General features: G+C 37.1%; 2 protein-coding genes across 3 annotated transcripts; one reads left to right on the forward strand and one right to left on the reverse strand.

The window, feature by feature from the left end:
• Positions 1 to 443: 443 nt before the first annotated feature.
• Positions 444 to 8,266, reverse strand: LOC140787434 (uncharacterized). 2 transcript variants are annotated; one of them, XM_073136350.1, is made up of 14 exons: positions 7,916 to 8,266; positions 6,681 to 6,736; positions 6,381 to 6,555; positions 5,997 to 6,098; positions 5,541 to 5,612; positions 3,836 to 3,952; positions 3,648 to 3,725; positions 3,454 to 3,516; positions 3,258 to 3,354; positions 2,309 to 2,387; positions 2,004 to 2,215; positions 1,400 to 1,545; positions 1,102 to 1,224; positions 444 to 855 (listed from the first exon to the last, which is right to left on the reverse strand). In XM_073136350.1, the coding sequence occupies exons 1-14, from the start codon at positions 8,000 to 8,002 to the stop codon at positions 700 to 702; spliced, it is 1,563 nt and encodes a 520-aa protein (XP_072992451.1). In that variant the 5' UTR covers positions 8,003 to 8,266; the 3' UTR covers positions 444 to 699. The 2 variants fall into 2 exon arrangements, with proteins under 2 accessions (XP_072992451.1, XP_072992452.1); XM_073136351.1 differs by having other exon boundaries at positions 602 to 863; positions 7,916 to 8,222.
• Positions 8,267 to 10,137: 1,871 nt separating this feature from the next.
• Positions 10,138 to 18,860, forward strand: LOC140786399 (MA3 DOMAIN-CONTAINING TRANSLATION REGULATORY FACTOR 1-like). Its single transcript, XM_073134796.1, has 4 exons — positions 10,138 to 10,407; positions 10,492 to 10,758; positions 16,438 to 16,532; positions 16,744 to 18,860. Exons 2-4 carry the CDS (start codon positions 10,509 to 10,511, stop codon positions 18,556 to 18,558), a joined length of 2,160 nt encoding a protein of 719 aa, XP_072990897.1. The 5' UTR covers positions 10,138 to 10,407; positions 10,492 to 10,508; the 3' UTR covers positions 18,559 to 18,860.
• The last annotated feature ends 505 nt before the right edge of the window (positions 18,861 to 19,365 follow it).

The raw sequence follows: 19,365 nt of genomic DNA on the forward strand, positions 1-19,365 counted from the left end.
TTAATATGTTTGATTGTTTAACTGCAGTACGAGATGAATACATTTTATAAAAGATGGCCCAAAACAATTTTTCATTTGTATAGACGGAATTTTTTTTATACCCTTGAGTTGATCAACAATTTCTGTAAGCATATATTAGTCCCTAATCTCGTTTTACTTGTCCCCCTTCTTGTCTATCTAGAAATTTTTCAGACATACATTCGATTTGAGAATCTTTTTCGAAGCTCATAGACACCAAATCTAGCTTATATTAATAGGCGATCGTGTTGCCTGAGGATTCTTCTGAATCTAGTTAAATTTTTTAGCACGCATCCAAGTTTACTGTTGAAAAAAACAAGATTATTCAACCACAGAAACATCAGAATTCAGACAATGGGGATTTGAAACAGAAACAGGGTAAATTAGAACCCTATCAATAATTTACTCAAATATGGGGTAGAAAATAAATAGAAAAGATCAAAAGGGATGAAACATTTTACTGCTAGAGACGAATATCATTGTATCTATAATATTACAGAGACTAGGTATTCTCTCAGAAAAAATATATATTTGAGACTAGGTAGTACAAGATCTAGAAACTTGAAGGCAACTAAACACCATAAGAATCAATCAACTAAATAAAAAATGAGTAAGGAAAAAAAAGTACAATTAAATTCCTGCGAAGAATGAAGAACAAAGCTTGATTTCCAGATCTTCTTGCTAGCTGTCGTACTTCTTTGGTTGGTGCCACTGTGCCAAACTTCTCAACAAAGAACCAAGAAATGAAGTTTTAGGGGGGGACATTCTCTTTCCAAAAAGATACTTTCCTCCAAGATCAGTGGTATAGTTCGTGCTGTTTGCCTTTAATCTTTCAATCTGCAATACTACATATGTTAAGAAAAAGGAAAACTCATAGTTGGTATATGAAAATATTTCTTAGAACAGTTGGGAGCAATAACAGATCAAGAAAACAAGTCCCTTCAGCAAGATGGTATTCTGGAAGATATTCATGGCTTGCTAGGTGATTTGTCACTCAGCCACTTCATGAGTAAAAATGAGTAGCTTTACAAAAGTGAAATGGACCAATACTTGAAGTAATGTGATCTGAGCACAGTAATGTACCTTGCTTATTTTGCCATTTTTCAAGTAGTACCGGATACCAGACCAGTTTATCGACTGTGAAAAATGAGAACGAATTGCAGAGATAGGGTATAGGAAGTTATCTACCAACATTGCAAGAAATATCTGCACACCAGATATCAAGTTCACCAGAGGTTAGATGCCTAAAATACAGTTCATGTAAAAGTAAAATACCAAAGATAATCTAATTATCTGTCGCCCACATTATGAATTCAGAGTAACAATTTTCATAGGACAGCATAATCCTTCATGGAAGTAAAGAAACTCAGGATATACTTACAAGTCCCCAATTATATGAATCAAGTGAGACTGTTGGCCCTTCTGGAGATAACATGTTGCATAACTGAATCTCCACCTTTGTCAAGTTCCACATTGACGTAAGTTCTACAAGAGTGCATATAACCAAGCAGCTAGCTAGAAGCAAACCTGGGTAAATCCATGTTGTTATTACATAGACTTACATACTGTATACATATAAACAAAGAAGTAAATTTAGATAAAATTTATGAGTTGATGTTGTAATCGTACTTATGGTCTTCAGTGATCTTTAACATATATTTGGAACAATTCTCTAGAAGCAGCTCAACAGGATGAAGGATTAAAAAAACACAATTTCAAACCACATAAATTGATAAACCAGTGAAAAAATCACCTTTTCCATGGTATAAGTAATAAGCAAGGTAAAAAGGCCAACTAATGCTAATATTAAAATCACCTTTTTCTCAGCAAACAATTCTGATTTGCTCATTAAAAAGATAAATCAACTCACCAGCATCTCTAGTTCCTCTCTTAATATCCACATCATTTATAGTGTATTCAATTACTCCAGTTCTAGAGAGATTTCCACTTGACTAGCTCTACTGAAATTGTACTTTAGTGCTTACCACAAGATGAGGCAGATGCTTCTTTCAATAATCTTCCACTAAAGGGCGCTCTTATGGCTGCCACAAGATGTATCATTGCCATGAAGTATGGCCAAACAAATCCCCATGACAAATAGCAATGTGAAGAAAACAGTGCACGGTTCATTAGCCAGTTAACCGTCGACACATAGGATTCAAGAACAAATGTTTGCTTCCTGAGGTAATTCCAGTATCTGCATAAAATATTTAAAGATACAGTAATGAGCCATATGAAAGAGGAAATACTATCTATGCTAAAGTGACTGAGAAAACAAAGAAGTATAAACCTTGAAAAGCTAAGATCACTTGCAAGAGGATGAGGAAAGACAGCAACTGGTGGTGAACTAATAAGCCTTTTATGTTGTCCTGTAAAGGATGCAGTAAAGTTATTTGAAGAACAGAAGCATATTGTTAGGCAGCACTGTGTACTCATGTATAATACAGTTGTAGCTGCAGAGTAGTATGATTCCAACTTATAAGAATATGTTAGAATTAAGAGTATGTAAAAAAGAAGGTGAAAAAGAAAAGGAAACTCGGTTCATGTTGCAAATTTGCAATATCTGAAGCAAAGAAAATTCATTCTGAGAATGACCATCACTTGGTAATCTTTCACGAGTAGAGGACTAGTGCCTCTTTAAAGAGAAATTATATTTCTATGTGACTGCAATATCAATGAAAATACTTCTAGTATTGACCAGTTTTAACAAATTTGCAGTATTATACCAGGTGTAAATTTTTCACCTGCATATAGGTTCACTTAGAGTAGTTTTCAACCTAAAATATTTTGAAATGATTGTTTGAAACAAAAAGACATGCCAAGATAAGTAAATAGAATTCATGTACTCCAATTTGAATCAAGAGAATATAGTTTTCGCCAATTCCCAAGCTTTATCACCTTTTGACAGACATGATTTATATTACTGCAGGAACCCTCACAATGTCCTTGTATCAGAATGTACTTTCTAGTTGAGTCTTTTTCACGAGGTTAATCCACAACCTACTCCAATCTACTTAAAAGTAGAAACTTTACCATCAGCTACCAAAAGAACTCAAGTTGGAGAGGGATTAAGTACAAGATGTGTAACAGCTGTTTAGTTACTATAGCCAAATTATTCTCTTATTACAATAATGAAAGAATGTTAAAATTAATTTCAGCAAGCAAATGCTTATAATATTTAGTAATTTACCAAAGAGGACATATTTTAGCTTATGACAAAAATTAGACAAACATATTACCAGCTATTGCTGCTAGGGTCATATCATCAGAGTATCCACCATCACGTAGTCCACTAACGATACCATATAAATCCATCCTAAAATCTTCAGCATGCATCTAAAAAGGTATAATTATTAGAAAAGAAATAAAAGATGTAGCTGTAGCACCAGTTTCTGTTTTAACATAGAAAGAGTAGGAATTAAGATTAAAGCTCACCATCATGCAGCCTCCCCAAAGGAAGAAAGTCTTTCCACCAGTTGCAAATCCCATTGAACAAGGCTGATATTACATTACTGGTAAGTGCCATCGCAACAAATAATTTACACATAAAGAAACAAAATATTTGAATAGCTCTTAACAAGAGATTGGGAAGAAAAGGAAGGAATTTGACCATCCAAGAAAAAGCATACCATGTGATATTCATAGATGCAGTAACTACCCAAGCTCCCAGAAGGCAAATCAAGAGGATATCCAGTTTGAATAAATATCTGAGCCATTTGAGACAAAGATAAGGTACTAATCCTAGTATGTCACTGCTGAAGGATTAAAGAAGATGACTAATAAAAGCTGACACAATATACTTCAGGGAAAAAGGTACCTCGGGATTCTTCTCCATTTCAGCTGTAAGGGCTCCAATTGATCCAGGATGCAACCTAACATCATCATCCAAAAATAAAACATACTTGCTGTCCTTATGCATCCTCTCGACACCAACCTGAATCAGTGTGATGATATCATATAAATCAGCAGGTCTCATAAATAATGAAGATGGGATAGGTTAACATAGGAAGAGTGAAGAATCAGCATTCCTAGCATTCATCAAAATATGATTGGATACAACAAAAGCAGGAAACAAGGCCCTCTAACATTAGGATCTTCTAAATCCCGACATTCTATTGGCTAGTTTGAGTAGCCAAAATGAGCTGGTTGTATTGGCAAGAATAAGAGAGAATTACTACATGCACTGTCAGTTGGTCTGTGGCAATCCGGTCATTATTGATGCAGTAGGTTTCTTTAGAAATATTTACACTCTCAAGTTCTAGAAATAATTGTGCATAATCTCAGGCATCCTTGCATCAAATTTATTGGTTTTCTTCCAAAAATATTGGAAAAAGAAGATGATTGATGGTTATTAACCTTAGATACAAGTTCCAGGTTCCCAACTTCAATGATCAATGAATCTTAACAATGTTTACCATAAGACCTAATAATATAGGATATTAATTATACTGATTATCATTTATTAAATTGATTTTGGTACTATAAATTAGCTTATTCATGAAATATTTTACATTTTATTTATATGCTATTATCTTTTAGAACTAAGGCAGATGAAAATAGATACTAAAGTTAATGTCTGATCTTTCAAATATAAGGAAATGTGTTCTCTTAGGAGGTGATAAAAAATAAGAGAATTTTGATTTCACATGCCACAATTTTTTACAATTCACAACCTACTTTTTCATTTACAAATCAAATCCTCTGTTTTCCGAGGTTTTATTTAGAAAAGCACCCTACTGGCCTACCATTAGTATGTGGGACAAATTGTAACAAATAATAACCTTATGTTTCGCTTCAGGTGCCAAATACAAAATATTACCAAATGATTCTTATTCTAATCTAAAATAAAGACAATAAGTCAATAAGTCAATAAGCCAAGGAGCAGAACTGATCGAATCAATGGCGACAGTTTTAGGGGTAATCAAACAGCCAGAGCCAGGTTCTGCCATTAAATATCTAGCACCAACGACAGCGAGTTCTCAGTCTAGGTGAAAAAAGATTGAGTAATAAAGAAGGGAGACACCTCTTAGGTAAGGGAAGTAAGAGTATCTTCTGTAATCCAATAATTAAATTTGAGATAAATGTTATATACCATCACTGATGCCTTCTCATCAATCTCTCTTGGGCTAGATCTAACCCAAGGCACTTTTTGTTGAAAAACAAAAATTTGAAAGCATGACTCAATTTCTATATAGTGGAAACATAAAACATACAGAAAAGCAGAAATCTAGCAGGATAATCACATTTACAAGCATTTAGTATTAGATGCAAGTCAAGGGAAACTAAATTTACAGGCAATCAAAAGGTTCAATAGTCAAAAGGTTCAACAAAGAAAAGAACTGAGCAATTTGTTCTTATGCTCTTCAAATGCAAAAGCATGCATTAGGTAAGTGATCTGCCTAGCTTAGTTTTACCAAGGCTGAAACTTGAAGGAAACATTATAAGATAGAAAAAAACCTTGTTGAAGCAGCACATGTAATCTAGATTTGCTATATAAAAGAAGTTTTAAATCATTTACATACTAACTGATTATGGATTTTCTGGCTGCATGTAGTTGACAACCCAGCTACAACAATCTTTGCATCGATATTGTCCTGAAAAGGATTAAAGTCTACAGTTAGAACATGCAACAAATGATCAACTGGATCCAACTTGCCACTCACTTTATGTAACCTGTGCTGGAGTAGAAAGAATTTGTGTTCTTGTGTACCATTTATATATCAATTATAAGATACATGTTAGATCTTAGAGTCCAGATCACAATGTTCAACATCAAGAAACCATCTTAAGATTCCAGATGAATTTGAGTCCCTCATAGTCTCAAGGACGAGTTCACTTTTAAGTAACAGAATATGTCAGCATAGATAGATGAGTAGAAAATAAATAAGCTGCACTGTTTATCTACTGTTTAAATGTATATAAGATGGTCTTAATTGAACCAAAAAAAAAGAAGGGTTGTTGTTGGGGTTTACACCTACCTTAAAGTCTGTAATTAGTCGCGATACAGCATGGTAAGCAGGATCATTAGTGCTTTCCACTACAAAGAGGAACTCAAGAGGTCCACCATAAAGAGAAGTGATCTGTTCCAAAATATTTGAGAACCAACAACAAAATTAAGTGAGGATAATAAATTGGGGACAAAAACATGTTAAAGCTCACATGAGTCAATTAGAGGTAAGAAGTGATGATTTTTCTTTTCTTGAATTTGTACATCTTCTGTATCCACAATTTAACAGAGATAGAATAATCATTCAATAAATATATTTTGCTTTATTTATTTATTTTTTTCACTGTTTGCAACAAGATAAATTTTAAAAGTTAAAATGCTATGCTAGAAGCATCTAGAGTGACGGTATACTCACTTGGCTTCTCCAGTTTTGAAAATTATGTTCCCCGAGTCCCTTCAAAGGCATGACTACTGACACTCTAGGCAAGTTCAGCTGAGCAGAGTGCTCAAGATCATTTATATCATCGCAGAGAAATGCAAAACTGTTACCAGTTTCTATAATGCGCTTCATGTGCCGAATTACTCTATTCCTGATGGGAAGTAGAAAATAAATATCCAAATGTTTCAGTACCAACTACTGACAGAAAATTCATAACAAGAATAAGGTTAATAGAAAGATTTCTATTGCGGTTAGTAGTTTTAAGAATCAGAATACCTGACATAAGCAGCAAAACACCATCCAACAGCAAGTGTTAAACAAATTACACAACCCTATAACAATGAGAAAAAAGAATCTGTCATATGAAAGGTGAAGCTTTCACACATCAGCATGCTGCTAGACAAATTAAAGAAAAATCATGTTGATCAAAAACGAATTTTAATTGCAGGACAAATCCTTAGCTCACTTATTTCTCCATAAAAAGCAATTTCCATTAGTTCCAATTACTATGCCCAGAAGCACTATATTACGAAGATCAATCTTCATAGGTAATGCTGTCTTTTCTTGGACAACATCATACATTATCAACTTGTTTGGCCGACCAGCCACCTAAGCACTCTTTCTCACTTCTTGTTTTTGTTAACTTCTTCAGCATGAAATAGGGGCAGTGTGTCATTGAAAAGTATGAACCTAAAAAAAACATGGCTAAAAAGTATTAAGCAATCTGCACATCTGGGTTTACTCTAGAGGCGAGCACTACCCATCATTGGCAACTTGCAGATTGCACTTCTTCTGCTCTTCATGTATCGTTCATCAGACTTACAGCTTGGCAAGAAAGTGTACTATCTGCTTTTCATTGCAATATATGAAGGAATAGCTTCATGTTGCACTAGCTTCCTTTAGTTGCATTTCACTCATGTCCAATTCTTCATCATAGAGTTCCGGACGGTATACTATTTGCCTCCCAATATATAATAATTCTTTTACATCCTTCATAAAACTACTTCACTTCACACGATTTAATTGTCACTGACAGCATCCAAATAGCACCAGCTTTCCAAAGATCTTTTTCTTTTTGTGATTTTCTTTGGCAGAAGCATAAGCTTCTTGCAAAATCTTCCACAAAGTGTAGGAACAAATAACAAAAGGAAAGTGACACCACGCCAACTGCTTGATGTGATGTTCGCAACCAATGGGACGGAGAGTTTGATATCTGGCTTCAGATCTGGCCACCATAGACCCTATCCCACCAAGAACCAAAACTTTCCACCCCCAGAGCTTTATACGCCAAACTCAATTCCCAATTCTAATTCCAACAAGAAAGACCGAAATAAATATCAGGAACCATCCGACGAACCCTAGATCTTTACCAATAAGCTAATAACCAATAAGTAGACCAAATAAGCTCCAAAAACCGAGCTTTTTCGCAGATCCGCATATCCGATGTCACGAGCCGTGATCCAACCAAACCAGAAAAGGAGAGAAACAGAGGGATTGCAAAACAAATGTACCTGGATCTGAATAAAGACGGCGATGGGAGTACAAAGAGCTCTACTCGCCGCCGCCAAGAACGCATCGAATGCTTCCAATGCCGCCATCTTCCTTTCTCCTTTCCTCCCTTCAAATCAATCGAACTCCTCCCTTCGATCACCGCAACGAAGACGACGGCGCAAAACCTCTCAAATGACCATCGAGGGAGGAGAGAACGGTAGCGAAATCGAGCGAGAAAGAAGAAGGAGGGCAGGAGACGGAAGCTCGGGGCTTTAGTACGGCCGTGGATCTTAGCGGCAAGGAGTAACAAAAATGCTCGCCCCCCAAACTATCAAATCTAATTAAATTATTAACTGCAGCGTCGAACGCTTATTGGATCCAACTGGGCGACTAATTTTAAGAAACTTGGAAAGCCAATAAAATGCTGCCGCGTACGTGTTTGTATATGACGCTCCAACGTTTTGAGGTGTAGACGATCTGATCCTCTGGAGATATTCTCCTAAAACGTCCGAATCTTTTTTTGAGTTCCCTTCGAGCAAATGATTTAAATCTCTGTGGGTTGATGTCATTCCAGGCTGTTTCCTACTGGATGGATCTTCGTAGTTTTCTTTTTTGTCCCCTAATATTTTTAAATTGTTTTTTTATGACACGGCCGTGTGGGAACTGGGAATGCCATTTGCCATGTATATATATTTATATATATTATAGAAGTAAGTGCAAGCAAATTGATAATAGAAGTGAGGGAGGTTAAAACGGAATCGCTGCAGAAAATGATCTCTCTTTCTTTTTATTAATCTTTTTCAGCTTTAGTTCCTGTAATTTCTTTTACTGTATTTCTCAGGTTGGCCCAGATTGACCAGCTTCAGTCTAGGAATTTATACGAGTGTACTTTTTTCTTTCTTTCTTTCTTTCTATTTTTCTGGGCTGCCTCCAGATTTGAATAGTATTTGACAACCTAATCCCATCAAGCCTGTTTTGATGAGCCAAATTGCTCTGCTAGGGTTTAGTGTTTATTTTATCTTCGATCCTCTCCTTCAACCAAGATATTTAGATTCATTTAGTCATATTTTTCTCATCTCTCTTTCTCCATTTTCTTTCCATGTTGCCTTCATCTTCTCGCTAAGACGGGAGAGAAACTTATCCCCTTACTTGTGAGATTTTTCTCCTATCTTTTCTTTTTCTTTTTCTCTCTCTTTATTCTCCCTCGTAATGTTGATCTCCATTCCTTTGCTGCTGCCTCCACTTGGCTCACCACTGTCCATGAATCTCCTCCTATCTCGCCCATACCGAGCTCACCCCCTCCTTCAACCTCCTCTTAGCTTGATGTCATCTGCATCCTCAACCATGCTGCTCTCTTCTTTGTTGCAATCTACTGGCGTCGAACTCCTCCCCCTTGTTTGATGCTTTTTTGGGTATTGTTATTATTAATGATGGAGTTGAATTTTATCGGTTTTCCTTAAATTTTACTCTTGTCATTTTGTTATTAATGCTGTAGAGTTGTCTGTCGAGTCTTCGTGTGGTCTTAATTGAGAAATAAGGCATACACCTGTGTGGCTGATGTCATGGCTTGAGCAACGTTCTTTGCCTTTTTATGCTCTTCCGGCTTGGCGCAGCATGTTCATGTTTGCCACATAATGAGGCTTTTACAATTATCTTTTATAAATGCATTAGGCTTGTAAGCTTTTCGTAAAACTAATAGATTATTTTATGAGTTATTGAAGCGTTAAACGAGTTGGTCTCGATTTAAGTAAAGCGTAATTCAAGTCTTAAATGAGCCAAGCCGATTAGCGAGAGATATGAGTCACTGCATTAAAACAAGTCTGAGTTTGAGCAAATTTGAGCTTATTTACATTCAAATTAAGTCCAAGTTTGAGCTGCTTGCTTATTTTGATAGCCATACATATAATGGTATAGTAAAACATTCATCCAATATCAAACTCTAATAGCCACGAAAAAAATTAAACCTATAATAGTATTCAGATCATTAACCTACAAGAATAACAAGTCAATCTATCTTACCTTTCCTATAAATTTAGAAAAGAAAAGTCAAATGAAGGGATGTTTACCTCTCTAATTAGATGGATAAAAGTTCCATCCCAAAGGCCCAAATGTCACCCACCCCCCATGCTCCTCCCTCGTTTGCTCTCGCAGTCCTAAATGAGGGCGGCCACGTGGAAACAGGATAGAGATATACTCGACCAAGACCCTACCCATTTCTTACCCTCCTCGACCCTTGACGTGTACTCGAAACCGATAGCGCCTCCCTATAAAACCCCTCTCTCCCTCCGCCCCCCATCTCATCTTCGGCGAAGCAAAAGCTGCTAAAGCAAGGAGGCGAAGGGATCGGTCCAAACCTATCGCTCTCGCTCTCGCGGCCTCCAATCCGAGAGCGGAAGAAGAATCTTACGGTGCCCTTGATCTCTTCTAGGGTTTGGTTAATGGTGGATTAGCCTTGCTGCGGGCTCTTCGGAATCGGTCATTGCTTCCGGTTTTTTTTTCCTTTCCTTTTCCGGTAGGTTCTTGATCTATTCCTTGGTTTGAGACGTGGATTGGATGGATTGATCGATCTGTTTCGTGGTATTTTGGTGTGGTGAAGTGTTGCTTTGGGCGGAGATGGCGTCGCCGAAGAAGGAAGGGTTCTTGACCGATGAGCAGAGGGAGGTGCTGAAGATTGCGGTGCAGAATGCGGAGGTGCTGTCGTCGTCGCCGAGGTCGCCGACTTCATTGTTGCTACACGAGCACCTTGCAAAGAATGCGGCGGCTTGTGGTGGAAGAGCTCCGGCTGTGGGAGGAGGCGGCGGCGGCGGGGGGACGCGGCATGTGAGGCGCTCGCATTCGGGGAAGTTTGTAAGGGTGAAGAAAGGTGAGTGGTACTCTTCCCCCTTCGATTGTTTGGTATATTGGAGTAGTCAATGGGTTGGAATACGATGAACTTCTTTGAATTGTTTCCAGATATTAGTGTAATGCATCATCTTTGTTATCGATGTGTCAATTTCCATGAAATTTGGTATAGTTAGCGGTTATGGGGCTTCATATCGCTGCAGTAGATAGTAGCTTGCTACCTCCTTATCTCCTTACTGCCGTCTGTTGGTAAATGAAACCCTGCTATGCACTGTGGCTTTCCTTTCCCGTAGGAGAATCAGTTGCAGATCCTTTCCCCAATTAATGGAAGGATTCAATTTAATTGTTGTTATGCCCATATGCATGTAGTTCTGAATTGTGGACCCATCGTCAGTGAGATGGGAAGGAAGAATAACCTGTCTATAATGGAGGTAGAAAGTCCCAAACTCAATTTTCTTCTGGTACAATGCACTAAAAATGTGGTTGCATAGATGCATGTGGGAGATGTAGTATCAATTGTCCAATTCACCCCCTGCTTCCATGGTTTCCCATTCCAAGAAGACAAAGTAGGAACTGATAAATTACCTGTAGGAGAATTCTTCATCTAGACTCTTCCAAAGTTTTGAAGAGTTATACATGACTTTTGACTTTTATGACTTGAAAAGATGCAAGTTAACCATAAACACTCTTAGGTTGAGTCTCGTTCTGAACCTTTACTCGACATGTATGTGTAAGCTTAGAGTTCTTTTAATCCTTGTGTCTAACTGGCTGCAGTCTTAGACCAAGCTGTGGTAGACTGGATGAAGATAAACTTCATACTTAATTACCATTTATGAGTTTACCTTAGCATGTTATTAGATAATCAAATTTAACCTATCCTGCTTTTAGTTCAATTTGTTTTACAAGACGTTCCACAGTTCTGTTTAGAGAACTTTATTCTCAATACAAGTGTGATGGCACTATGCTTACCAGATCACTTTCCTTTCAAAGTTAATCTGCTCTATTTGATTCCTTGGGATTTTCTAGTTATAAGATCAATTTGAATTGTTTGAGTTTTTAATTGGTTATAGTACATTCATCTAGTCATGATTAGTGCAGTCCTCTCCGTATAAAAATTTAGCATTGGTGACTAGGAATTCAAGTTTGGCATATAAATTTTGATTTCTAAATCGAGCAACTAACTTATGACTTGAGGAAATTATAATTTGATTTTTGAGTAGTTCAAGTTTTATCTAGTTTAATCTTGAGCTTTATTGTCAGAATTAAAGTACAATAACTTTGATTATTGGAATTTCTAGAAATCAGTATTGACAGTAGCTATGCAAACTGTCTAAAAGACTAAAATCTTGAGCACTCATATTCCCTTTCAACCAGCCAAACAATGCTGATAAAGTGATAATCATCAATCTATGTAATATCTTAGATTATTGCCTCCAAAATAAGGTTGCCAATAGTCAGTTTGTGCATTGCCTGATGTATCCCAACCTTAAAAGTGCTCAGTTTTTTCTTTTTTTGTTTTTGGAACTTGATGTAAGACCCACACATGTTTATGACTCAGTGCTCTTGAACTTAAAATTCAACATTTAAATGCCTTTTTGATCTAGTCACTATCATGAATATGCTCATATAACTAATGTGTGGAATCACTAGTCATGTTTTATTACTGCATCAAGAAAATTTGACAGAGTAACACTTTCTTTTTCAAGTCGTGTTGTGACATATGTGTATGTCCCTTTGTGGTAGCAGTGGAGGTGCATTATCAAGCCAGTCAGAAAAGCTACACTGTTTTCTCTTAATTTATTTGCAGTCACTTTTCCTATAATATGTGAATGGCGAGATTGGGTTTGAACTTTGAAGCATATGCTGGTGATATGAATTGTAACTTTGTGTTCTTCTGTGTTAACTATCTTGTTCTTTTGCCTCATCTATTTTGAAATTTTGTCTTATTTAAACCTATTAGAAATTCTCCTCAAAAGGAATTTCAATGCAGGTCCTTGAAAGGGCGTTTCTTTTATTATTCTTTTCTTTTCGAGATTGTATCTCTTTTGAGGCCATGTCTCTTTGTAACCATTTGCCTCTCTTGACTCCTGCAGATTACTTATTTCCATCCATTACTTGATTGCAGACAGGATTGGTTGCCTACTCGCCTTAAAGTCTGCTTATGTCTTTTGTGTGAACTTAGAAGGGCTATAGTCAAAAATTATTTTTGTAGCTCGAGTCACAAGTACTACGTTGAACCATTCTCACTTGTCTTTGAGTGCATGCTTTTATGAGGCATGTGAGAGTATCGTCATCTGAGGCAGTTTACTACTTATAGTTTTATGCACTGCATTCATATCAGATTCTTTGAGACAATTTGCTGCTGATTTCGCTATGCTCTGCATCATTACATAAGCTGCTGACAATGCAGTATGAAAATTTTAGCGATTTATCGTTTTTATGAATATGTTGATGCCCTTTTCTGCCGTATACTACAAGAAGATATCATTTTGTACCATTGTAATGGCATTTCATCTACCGATTATTTGACGTTGGCACTGTAAAGTGTTCCTTCTAGTAGTAGATACATAATTTCACCTTTTATTTGACTTTTGATAAAGCTTGAGAAGAAATCAAATGTTGACTGATATTCTATTTGCATTTCAATGATGTAACAGCCAATTGGTACATAAGTAAAGGCTACAAGCTTTACAGTAAATCTTTGGAAAAATTTGTAATACTTTTGTAGCCTCCGGATGTGCCTCGGGATCTGAAAATCTCATTTCATGTTTAAAGAAAGTGGGAGCACTTCATCTTTCTCCACTTTGGGATAAGTTATTTATGATTCTGAGGCACAAAGTAATGGCTAGAGAAATGTTGACCTTTTCTTGAAGATTCAGAGTGAGGCAGTAGTGCTATTCCTCTTTCTTTCTCTCTCTCTTTGTGTGTGTGTGCATATGTATATATACACATACAGAAGTATACAAATATACTGGTACTAAATTAAATGTCTTCTTTTAATTGTTTATTATTTTCCTAGTTGCCCAAATTGCTTGTCTCCCCTTTCAACCTCCTGTACTCCATGCGTTTTGTCATCTTTTAATTATATATAATTCTCCTAACTCCCATGTTTCCTCTTTTGTTGCTTAATGACATCTTAATGTCATATGTTCGTTAAGAAGCATGGCAAGTTGTGTTTATCAACTTTATATTTATCTTTCGATATTCTTATAGATCAGCCATTTGCACGATTTTCTTAGGTACTAACATCGTTAGAAATTTTACTTTTGGCAATTCATGGATATCTATTTAGTATTAATATTAAGGAAATGAATTATGAACTGAATACTATGCTTTTGATTTACTAGAGCTGCAAACTATGATAAGTGGCATAAATGTTTCCTTCAAATAGTAATTTGTCTATTATTTTCTTTTTAACTTGTATATTCAAGAGAGCAATAGTAGCTTATACTTTGTTTAGAGAATCTTCCATAAAACAATGTGCCAAATCTGAGATTGAGTTTCCAGAAGTCTTTTAGGAAAGTTAATATTTGTAAGGTATTTATATATTACACATCTTAGTTTTCATTAGCTCATCAATAGCGGACGATCTTGATAAACTTTCTTCCTTTGTTGATAATATATCCTACGAATAACTAGATCACATTATTAACGACTCTTTGTTCTCTTCCCTCTTGCTTTGGGTGCTTCTGAAATCCAGTGTTTATGTAAAAGGTGAAAATTGCAAATATGGATAAGGTTTGGTATATTAGATAGGGATCTATATTTTTTTTATGAATGATAGCGATTATCATTTCTTAATGAAGCCAATACTAAAGAAGGCAAGTCTTTTACTGAATACATATTTTCTCTTCTTATTTTTGTCTGATATGAGCAGTTCTTTTCATATGAAAATTGACATAATATTGATTGCCAATTATTATTGCTGTGAATGTTAAATTAGTTATATCATTGTGTCGATGGACTGGAAGGACTCCTTTAAGTTGAGTTTTATTCTAGTCTTGTGTTGTTCTGTTATCTGCATGTAATGTTCTCGGAAACGTGAGTATGTGACAGAAGGCTTGTTGCCAGGCACAGTGGCATTTTGCTTTTTGGAGGTGACACCAATTGTTGGAAGGTAGATGTGATCATCGGGCGGGCCGGGCCGAGCTTTTTGGGCTAACCGGGCTTAAATATTTGTTCACGGCCCGACCCACCAATCACTCAGGCCGGGCCGAGTTCGGGTCGGGCTAGAATATTTTAGCCCGTTACCGCCCACTAGCCTATTACATATTGGGCTTGGGTTGGGTATAATGGCTCTAATATAATGCGTTAAATATAAAAATTATTTTATTTTATTGGGCCGAGTTTAATGGGCTTATGTGAAGATATTTTAGTTATCTTTCATGGAAACATACATATATATTGATATATAGTTTACTAAATATCCAATGTGGGACTAAAATAATTATATAAATATGTATACATTATGGGTTTGGCTATAGATGAGAGTAGTGGATCGGGCTTTCGGACGGGCAAAGGCTTAGCACATGTCGCCCACTACCATATCGGGCTTGGGTCGGGCCGGGCCTAAATCGGGCTTGGGCCGGGCTTAGCCTGGTTAAAACCGGGCGGGTTCGGACTGGGTTTGGGCGGGTTGGGCCTAATGATCATATCTATTGGAAGGTCATATCCGGGGAATTGAGATTTGAGAATGTACCATATTGTTCAAGTAGATCCTTTTGTACCTAGAGCCGTCCTACTTAGAGCCTCTATTTCCATGGAAAATAGTTCTTGTATTCAATTGGGACATAATTTATGATTTATGTAGGTTTAGGATCTGTATTTTGAGGATTCATGCAGTTGATGACTTATTTCTTGATAAACAAAATAGGGATTTGGTCTCGTTTATTCATGACCACATATTGCAACTATTAGTCTCTTACAATGAAATATTGTTTCTGCTGTTCTTATGTGTATGAAGTTATAAACAACACAAATATCCTTGCAACAGCATATTATACTTTTAAGTTTTGTCACGTCAATGTATCTTATCTACATTTGCATCAATTAGTCAGTAAGATAGAGTAGATAGAGTAGATATCATCATATCAAAAATAAATCAAAGATAGAGTAGATCAGTAGAGGACTTCGAAAATTAAGGAGTTTTAGCTGGAATTGATGACCTCCATCTCACCCAAATTGGTCTGCGATCTTAATTGATCATGAAATCAATCGAACTGAGTCTGCAGCTCTACAAAGCAATTAAGGAGTAATCTCCATTTCTACACAGACAGGTAAACATATAAATGGAGGCTGCCGTTGCTTTATCTGTAAGTTTTAAAGCACCGGTATTAGCAAGGAGGTTAATATTATTCATCTTCTAGGTTCTAAACTTCTAATTCTTAGGTTTTGACATGACAGGTATTCTAGTAATGTTAGATGCTTGTTGCTATCGAATTTGAAATTAGTTGATTGATTTGAAGCTGAATTGATGAATATTCCGCATATGCATATGACAGTTGTTTTTAATCTTGCTAATGGCTTCTATGGAAACACTATAGAGTATATTAGCTTTATGTTACACATCAATCCTAGTGTGTGATTGATATAATTTTTTTGAAAGATCGCATTTGTTCTTTAGCCAATAACTGGCAAGCTTTTGCATTTGTGTTTCTTCCATTGATATCCTCATAATTAAATATTAAATCTTTCATTGTAGACGGTGCTGGTGGTAAAGGCACATGGGGCAAACTACTTGATACTGATTCTGATTCACGACTTGACCGAAATGACCCAAACTATGACAGCTGTGAGGTATGAGTTTCACCCTCTTTTACAGCCTCGCCTTTTCTTGTTCTTAGTTAATTTGCGATTCCACTTTGATGCATTTATTGATTTCCTAAAGATATGACTGTTGTAACTTAGTGTTAACTTGTCATCTTTCTAGGACATAGTATATCTCCTTAGGTGAGCGATGATATTTATCTTTCGTAAATTAAGCAACTGTTCTAATCTATCTCTTCAGGAGCCATATGAACTAGTTGGTGGTGGTGCTACTGTTTCTACACCATTTGATGATTACAAGAAATCTGTTGTCACTATCATTGAGGAGTATTTTAGCACTGGTGATGTAGAATTAGCTGCATCTGATCTTAGAGATCTAGGTTCTGGAGAGTACCATCACTACTTCGTTAAGAGACTTGTCTCTATGGCAATGGATAGGCATGACAAGGAGAAGGAAATGGCCTCAGTGCTGTTGTCTGCCTTATATGGTGATGTTATTAGTTCTGCTCAAATCAGCCGTGGGTTCATGATGCTACTTGAGGCTGTTGACGACTTGGCGCTTGATATTCTCGATGCAGTTGATGTCCTGGCTCTTTTCATTGCACGAGCAGTTGTTGATGACATCCTACCACCTGCCTTCCTTACTAGGACAAAAGGGACACTTGCAGACTTGTCTAAGGGATTGCAAGTCATACAAACTGCTGAAAAGAGCTATCTTTCTGCTCCTCACCATGCAGAGTTAGTCGAGCGACGATGGGGTGGTACTACTCATATAACTGTTGAAGAGGTAAAGAGGAAAATTACCAACTTATTGAGGGAATATATTGAAAATGGAGATACAGCAGAAGCTTGCAGGTGCATAAGGGAGTTAGGGGTGCCATTCTTTCACCATGAGGTTGTGAAGCGGACTCTGATCCTTGCGATGGAGAATTCAACATTAGAATCTGTTATACTCAAGCTTCTGAAAGAAGCCTCTGAAGAATGCTTGATCAGTTCGAGTCAGATGATGAAAGGCTTCTCTCGGCTTTCTGAGAGTCTTGATGATCTTTCTCTTGATATTCCCTCTGCAAAATCCCTATTCCAGACATTGGTTCCAAAAGCAGTTTCGGATGGATGGCTTGACCCTTCATTCCTCAACTCATCAGGTGTCAATGGGGACAGCAGAGATGAGGAGTATGAGAAGTTAAGGCGGTACAAGGAAGAAGCAGTAACCATTATCCATGAATACTTCCTCTCAGACGATATTCCTGAGCTCATTCGTAGCCTTGAAGATCTTGCTGCTCCACAGTATAATCCTGTTTTCATTAAGAAACTGATTACTCTTGCGATGGATCGCAAGAACAGGGAAAAGGAGATGGCCTCTGTTCTGCTATCTGCACTTAGCATGGAGATCTTCTCAACTGAAGACATTGTTAATGGATTTATAATGCTTCTGGAGTCTGCAGAGGATACTGCACTGGACATTTTGGATGCCTCAAATGAGCTAGCTCTGTTTCTAGCAAGGGCTGTGATTGATGATGTTCTAGCTCCCTTAAATTTAGAGGAAATCGGCAGCAAGCTTCCACCCAACTGCAGTGGCAGTGAAACTGTTCACATGGCCCGCTCACTTGTCTCTGCTCGCCATGCAGGAGAGAGGCTTCTGAGATGCTGGGGTGGTGGCACTGGATGGGCAGTGGAAGATGCAAAGGACAAGATAGTAAAGCTTCTGGAGGAGTATGATAGCGGGGGTGATGTGGGGGAAGCATGCCAATGCATTCGTGACCTGGGCATGCCTTTCTTCAATCATGAAGTAGTCAAGAAAGCATTGATTATGGCAATGGAAAAGAAGAACGACAGGATTCTGGATCTGTTACAGGAGTGTTTTGGTGAAGGGTTAATTACCATCAACCAAATGACTAAAGGATTCTCTAGGGTTAGGGATGGCCTTGATGATTTGGCTCTCGATATTCCGGATGCAGAGGAGAAATTTCAATCCTACGTAGACCATGCTAGGAGAAACAATTGGCTGCTGCCATCATTCGCGCCTGCTACTTGTGCAGTTGCTGTAGGCACATAAATCATTAGCCGTTGTGGACACTCAGTATGCATACTATCTGGTGTTATATCTGCTGATGCCTTTTCAATTAGCAGCACCCTCCAACCCCTTGTGGTTCTTATGGTGTCTTGTTGTGAGGATCTGTCGTCCCAACTTACCAATGTAGTGCTGTAGCTGTTCTAGTTTTGTTTTGCCACTTATTCTTAGTAGAACTGGGACTCGAGAATGCTTGACATTCTTCTGCTGGTGTACTTGGATTGTGATGATGTGTAAAACTCTGGCTTCAATTGATCCATCAAGATGCACTCCTATTTCTTTTCTCATTATTATCTTATTTCGTAACACAGTTGTTGAAGAATTGATGATAAGAACAACATTGTTTTTTTCTTGCACGCACCCTTTGACTGGTTTTCATGCGATATATATTTATTTTTTTCCCTGTAGCAGACTATTTTGCATAAGCGGGTCTTCAACCGACTCGATCTTTTGACTCTTTCAAGCCTGTTATTGTGTTACATACAGCCTTCGTTATGGAATGCTGGTATATTTTTACATTGATGTGCACTTGTGCGAGGATATAAAACTTCCCAATGGAGTAATGATTTTTGTTTGCTTGAATATGCATTTATTTTTCCATTTGTCAGAGAAGTCAGCATAAAGTTTTTATAATTTTTGTGTTTCCTCGGTTTGTACAGTAGATAAATACTGGATGGCATGCAAGCCCCGTTAATAAATCGAAAAAATTTAATCGTCAGAATATAGCATAAAGAGTTGTTAAATTAATCAGATAGTAAAATAACTGACGAACGATTGCTTGATGACAGTTCG

Source organism: Typha latifolia, chromosome 4, assembly GCF_019914945.1.
Source record: "Typha latifolia isolate L0001 chromosome 4, TyphaL0001v2, whole genome shotgun sequence".
Classification (NCBI taxonomy): domain Eukaryota; kingdom Viridiplantae; phylum Streptophyta; class Magnoliopsida; order Poales; family Typhaceae; genus Typha; species Typha latifolia.

Coding starts and splice junctions, on each gene's coding strand:
- LOC140787434 (XM_073136350.1), bottom strand. CDS start 8,002: ATGGCGGCATTGGAAGCATTCGATGCGTTCTTGGCGGCGGCGAGTAGA. Junction 6,556..6,680: donor TGTTTTGCTGCTTATGTCAG/GTATTCTGATTC, acceptor ACTTCCCATCAG/GAATAGAGTAATTCGGCACA. Junction 3,726..3,835: donor AAATGGAGAAGAATCCCGAG/GTACCTTTTTCC, acceptor CAAATGGCTCAG/ATATTTATTCAAACTGGATA.
- LOC140786399 (XM_073134796.1), top strand. CDS start 10,509: ATGGCGTCGCCGAAGAAGGAAGGGTTCTTGACCGATGAGCAGAGGGAG. Junction 10,759..16,437: donor GTTTGTAAGGGTGAAGAAAG/GTGAGTGGTACT, acceptor CTTTCATTGTAG/ACGGTGCTGGTGGTAAAGGC. Junction 16,533..16,743: donor CAAACTATGACAGCTGTGAG/GTATGAGTTTCA, acceptor CTATCTCTTCAG/GAGCCATATGAACTAGTTGG.